This window comes from Cetorhinus maximus, chromosome 9, assembly GCF_964194155.1.
Source record: "Cetorhinus maximus chromosome 9, sCetMax3.hap1.1, whole genome shotgun sequence".
NCBI classification, from domain to species: domain Eukaryota; kingdom Metazoa; phylum Chordata; class Chondrichthyes; order Lamniformes; family Cetorhinidae; genus Cetorhinus; species Cetorhinus maximus.
The window spans coordinates 45,718,209-45,724,208 of record NC_135887.1 but is presented as its reverse complement, the minus strand read 5'-3'; the positions used below and the strand labels follow the sequence as shown (position 1 = coordinate 45,724,208).

General features: G+C 38.4%; 1 protein-coding gene across 2 annotated transcripts in view; it reads left to right on the top strand.

Moving 5' to 3' along the window:
- Positions 1-5,814: 5,814 nt before the first annotated feature.
- The window catches only part of myo19 (myosin XIX), a 55,012-nt gene continuing 54,826 nt past the window's right edge, over positions 5,815-6,000 (top strand). For both annotated transcript variants that reach the window (XM_078548624.1, XM_078548625.1), the window contains exon 1: positions 5,815-5,923. In XM_078548624.1, the coding sequence (XP_078404750.1) occupies positions 5,858-5,923 (66 nt within the window). In that variant the 5' untranslated portion in view covers positions 5,815-5,857. The remainder of the gene's footprint in view (positions 5,924-6,000) is intronic.

The window sequence follows — 6,000 nt, the reverse complement described above, 5'->3', positions numbered from 1 at the left end:
AGTGAAAAAATGGCTTTGCCATTCACCTTGCTGACAGCCGTGACAGACTTTTCATGTCTTGTCATCGGAGATTTCCTTGCATCTGGCATCTTCTCCATTGTGGCACCCGGGTTTGTGAAGAAGGCAAGCGACAGTGAGACTCTTCAGTTGATCAGACTTGAGAATCCTCACTAAGGCATGCTTGGTGCAATCTAGGAAGTATAAAGCAGGAAATATGATTTAAATGTTATAAAGAAAGCACGATAAAGACTGAGAAATACAGATAGGATTAAGGGAGAGAGATCATGTGTGAGACAAGGAAAAGTGAAAAAAATTTAAATCTCCAACACTAATTTTCTTCTGAGTGAATGAGATTTGACTCTTTCAAAATTAATTCTTCAGAAACAGAGGTTGTAATAAGCAACAATTATTTTTGCTTATTATGCCGTTACTCACTCACTCCTAAATGCACTAAATACACTTGCCCTAAATTTTTTCAACCTTTTTTAGTGCAAAAATAGCAGGCAAGTACCCCAATTTCCCACCATTGCAGATCATTTAATTGCTGAGCCAATCGGCAAGAATTGAAGCAGCGCATCATATCTGACTGTAAGCTACAGATTGCCATGTTTAACTACACGTGCGTACTCCAGATGTCAATTTTCCTATATTATGAAAGGAGAGTGCTCATAGCCTCAACTTATTCTCATCGCAAATTCTGGATCACAGAGAAATGGGGACACAGGAATTTACAATGGGAAAATTGGACACAAAAGGTGGCCAAAAATGCAATTTTTAATTAAGAAAATCTATTGAGACTTAACATTTTTAACATCTCCATGGCATTGCATTTACTGAGTTAAGACCAAATGTAATTTTCAGGTGAAACAAAGTTGAGGTCGGGAGAAAAATGGACCAGGGCTTGTAGGTGTAATTCAGTCTCTTTGAAATCATAATGCCTGTACTTCTAAATAATAATATAGAATCAGAAAATGCCATTTATAGTGAAACATCAAAACTAATGACAATTTGGGAAGGCAAAAAGTAGAGTTAGTTAGAATATAGAAGTTTTTTTTTCTACAGTGTAGACTGAGCAGGTGTGTTGCAAAACTGAGATACTACACCACTTCCACTGAGAGGAAAGTATAATTACAGTGTGACAAGTTTACATAGGCAGTTTCTATTACAAACATGGACATAGAAATAAATAATGAAAAATACTGACACAAAGGTGCAACAAAACCATGCTAACAGAATTAAAGGACTTTCAAAAGTCTTTTGAAACTCCTGAGAGACAATATCAATAGGCATTCTCCGATCCACTATTCTAGTTGCATTCAGCAATGACCTTCACAAATTCATTAACAGCTTTTTTTTTATAGAATTGTCACGGTTTGGAGACATCTTATGGAATGGAAATTGCAGTGATGGTAAGTTTTACTTAATTTAAAACATACCAAAATGACCAAAATTAAGATTTTACAACTGGTGATGAAAACTGTTAGCCTATTCATGGGTAATTTGAGCACTTGATTGTCTTTGTTCCATCATATAGAAAAATATTTTCAGGTTTCTTTATGCGTACCATTAGAGATGGTAGAAATCACACCACTAACTTTCCAGATTAGAGCACTTAACTTCTGCAGTGGAATAGGAGAAGGAAAAGTCAACAGCAATACATGCTACAAATTACGGTTGGTAATATTAGATGATGAACATTTAACGCATGATATTCACGTTAAAATAGTGGGAACATTAATTTTTAAAATAAGATTATCATATGAATATGCTTTTGATTGGTCTATTATAATAGACCAATAACAATTTCTGTTTTAAGGTGTCAAAGACAGAAGATGTTCAAATGCTTAGTATTTTGATTAGCATTCAATAAAGGAAAATGTAAGCTAATATTTTGGCAAGACAATTCATCAGACCCTAATTTTAAGTCTTCATTTTACTAATACTGATTTCCCCATTATCCCTCCCTAAGATACTTAAGAATACAAATTACTAATGTAAATTTTTAAACTTAGTCAATTTAAACTGGTCAATCTAAATAAATGCATGGGTTACCCTGGCCCTAAGACAGTTAAAAATGCAGTAGTAAATCAGTTTTGTCTTGGAAAATTGAGTGCTGGGCAAGATTAGGTGTGTGTTCTAAAATGTTTCTGTTCATAAATAACAAATATGAAGCTGTACTTTGTATTTTCAGATAGATCTGACTAATTGTTCTAACCTATGGGTTGAAATCTATTAATACTCCAATTTGGACTATGTAACATGCTATTGGAATACATGCAACTTTTATTTTTTTCTTTGAACTCCACACCTTGTTGATCCAAGATGGCCACTGCCAATCATATCTGGAACCAGTTATTTTGGAGTAGGCAAGAACACTTGTTAAACACTTTTTGCCTCCTTGTTGAGAAATTTCAAACATAAATCTACATCCTGTCACATCATAATTCATTAGAAGTAATTTGTTAAATTGATATACACTTACATGAGGCAAGTTCTACTATAGTTGTAATTGTAGTTGTAATTGAAATTTTGCAATTATAATACTTTTTTGATCACATGGCAATCTCAAAACTCTTCTAGAAGGACAAAAGCAGCAGATGCATGGGAACACTACCAGCTGGAAGTTTCCCTCCAAGACACTCACCATCCTGACTTGGAAATATATCGCCGTTCCTTCACTGTTGCTGGGTCAAAATCCTGGAACTCCCTCCCTAACAGCACTGTGGGTGTACCTACACCACAGGGACCGCAGTGGTTCAAGAAGGCAGCTCACCACCGCCTTTTCAAGGGCAACTAGGGATGGGCAACAAGTGCTGGCCCAGCCAGAGACGCCCACATCCCGTAAATTAGTAAAAAAAATTGAGACCTTTTACTTCTGGAGTAAAAAAGATGGTGTGTTTTTTGTTGATGTGGGCAAAGCTTCATCCATTTTACTATTTAAAAATATATAAATTTTCTGTCTTATCCATTCTTAGTCTCTATTCCACGCACCATCTCAGATGAAAAGGGTTATAATAATCCACTTCTAGCCCTTCACCAATATCACTTGAAAGTTAGCTGCAAAAAAGTATGCAAGAGTGACTTGGAACTGACTTGCCCTTTGATTTTGGCAGTGAAGCACTATGACTAAAATGAGCAAATTAGCAGATAGGACAAAAGGACACACAACTCCACATTTGACCAAAATCTAGAGCCACTTCTTAGATAGTACACTCTTCATATCTAATATTTGCTTTATTTTTTGCAGAGAATAAGCAGATTAACAACAGGCAGATAAATCCTGCACATGCAGAGTTATAAATGTTGTGAGGTATAATGTTCTAGAGAGGGTTATTATTGAAGTGCAAGAACTCTGTTCCCTATAGTGTCAGAATGGTTTTACTTTGATGGAAGTGAATCATGGAAACAGCAGATCACCAAAACTTTAAAGTAATATCATTGATGTGTAAAATGTAGACAATGAAGCAATTACAGAACATATAAAGCAAAAGTACAAATAAAGAAGTAAGTGTGTTGCAATGAATAGTATCTATTGTAAGATTCACCAGACCAGTCAAGATATTAGATTGCAGAAAAAACAGCAGTTGGTTTCTGCTTACAGCTTCAATAAGACAGAAATGTATAGTGGTTTTATCCACCTTTCTGGAAGGATTGCTTTTTAACAAAGTCCTACCCTTCTCACGTTGGGAAGAATCTAGTAAAATGTTCCATGAACTTGGCACATTAGAAATCCCTGAGATAACTTTGACAAATACTAAAACAAGATCAGCCAGCATGTGAATCATCAGAAAAAACAAACTCTGCCCAACTGTCCACAAAACAAAACTCAGGTTGGCCATCCGGCGTGATACAGTATCTGTGAGAGCCTCACACACATGCAGTAGCAGCCACAATAACAAAAAGCTCATCAAAAGGAAACCTTGCACTTTTATCCAGTCTATGACCAATGTCCTCTTCTTCATTATGTAAACACCAGCCTGTACACCAGCCATGTAAACAGCTGTGTATCCAAGCATTGAAAAGAGTCCTTCTCTGTTGGCATTAATTAACCCAACCCTTGTACCTTTGCCATCACTTCCATGCAATATAAATTGCTTCAGATTTGTAGTTTCAAGGACTAATTGATAACAGATGGCAATGCTAGCTGACAAGATCCAAGAACTTCTAACAGGACATAATATCATAAGAAAAGATGACAGGATCCTAACTATTGCCAGTGTGAAAAAGAAGTTCCAATGTAAACCGTATTCAGATATGTGCTCATGATAATCCACTGCTTTAACACTTATTAGACGAGCTACTCCTAAGAAAACCAAGGGCCAAACTGCTATGATCTGTTTAATGACAAAATTAAATTTGGAATGTGATATATTTTTGTTCCTTTGTCTTACTTCAGGAGAAACAAGGGCATTTGCAAAAACAAAAGCTGCCACTCCAAAATCCATAATTCCAGTCCCATATGTTTCAGCTTTAGCATAGCGTCTTGGAAATATTGGAAAGTCCACAGCTAGAATGCTGATGCCAGTCTTTATGTTAACAAAGACCCGAAACAAAGTGACAAAGGGAATGTAATTCATATTCAAGCTGGTTTCCAAAAAAGATCCTATGACTTCTTTGAAGTGTTGATGGGAATACTGTTTTCTTTGACTGTATATCTGAAACACAGATAGCACAAGTACAGCTGCTAGAACCAGCACCACCCAATGAAGTATATCTGACAAAACCGTGCAGCACAATACAAGAGATGCCACCAGCACAATAAAATCAATCAACAACAGTCTTTTCCATGATGATGATGATGCTGCATTTTGTCCAACAAAATACATTAATATTAGTCCCCGGCAGGTAACACATAATGCAGACAGAATTAAACCCAATAAATTCTCAGCCAATGTAGTACCACTTAGGTTACTGATAAATGCTTCTTTGAATTCTTTTTGTGCCATATTAGGATTGATCATGTTTCCTGAAAAAGGTCAGCTGGTGATACGCTGTATTTGGTAATAGATTATCGAAAAACAAACCAGAGTATATAATTGATTTACTAATCCTACAAACGTCATTGGCCCGAAATGTTAACTGTCTGTCTCTTCACAGATGCTGCCTGACCTGTTGAATATTTTCAGTATTGTTTTTATTTTATGCCTAGAGTTAGGATAGGTTGTTTCTGTTAGGTCAGCTGGGGAGATAAAATAGATCTTACTAGATCAAACAGGTTTTTAAGAGTCATCCTATAACATTCTTGTATCAGATGCCCATTTTAAAGGCATTCTTGTTTTTGTCCTTATTCCTTGTCCAAAAGAAGTTACTCCTGAGTTTTTGGCTATTGCAGTGCTTAGAAGTGGGCATTGGGTAGTTCATCCAGAACGAGGAAAGCATCTGACAGCCACTTGATGGCACAGCCGATACAGAAGTTACCTTGTAAGGCACTGGAGGTATAAACCCAAGTCTTCGTGCTCTGTGTTTATTCACATTGTCATCCCCACAAACAGGCAAAGGTACCATCCAGTGAGCGCCACAAGAAGCAATGAATCACATCTAAAAATATATATCAATGTCAGCCCAACACGTCCAGAATCAAAACCATTCGGATGAAGATTATTTTGCTCAACTGTGTGGTTTACCAACGAAGCTTTTTCACAGCTGTTGAGGGCGCTGGACTAGGCTGGTGCTCACCGCCACCGCGGCCCAGCACACAGACCGGGAGAGAGCGCGGCTGCTCATCCAGAGGCGGCGAAGCTCCCGCTCCCGGCTGCTCAGGATCAGGCTCCGGGCCTAGCGGGGACTGAGGTGAAAGGTCAGGGGAACGGGAACAGCCGCCAGATCCCGCGAGATCAGCCGGGAACGGAGAGCGGGAATGGCCGCTTCGAGCAGCCCCGCTGACCGAAAGCGGAGAGCCCACCCTCCAGCAGCAGGGAGCCAGGTAAGAGCGGGGGTGGGCCTGTGGGCTACAGGCGACTTGGGGGGGGGGGGGGGGGGGGGTGGTAAAGGGGCTGGGGA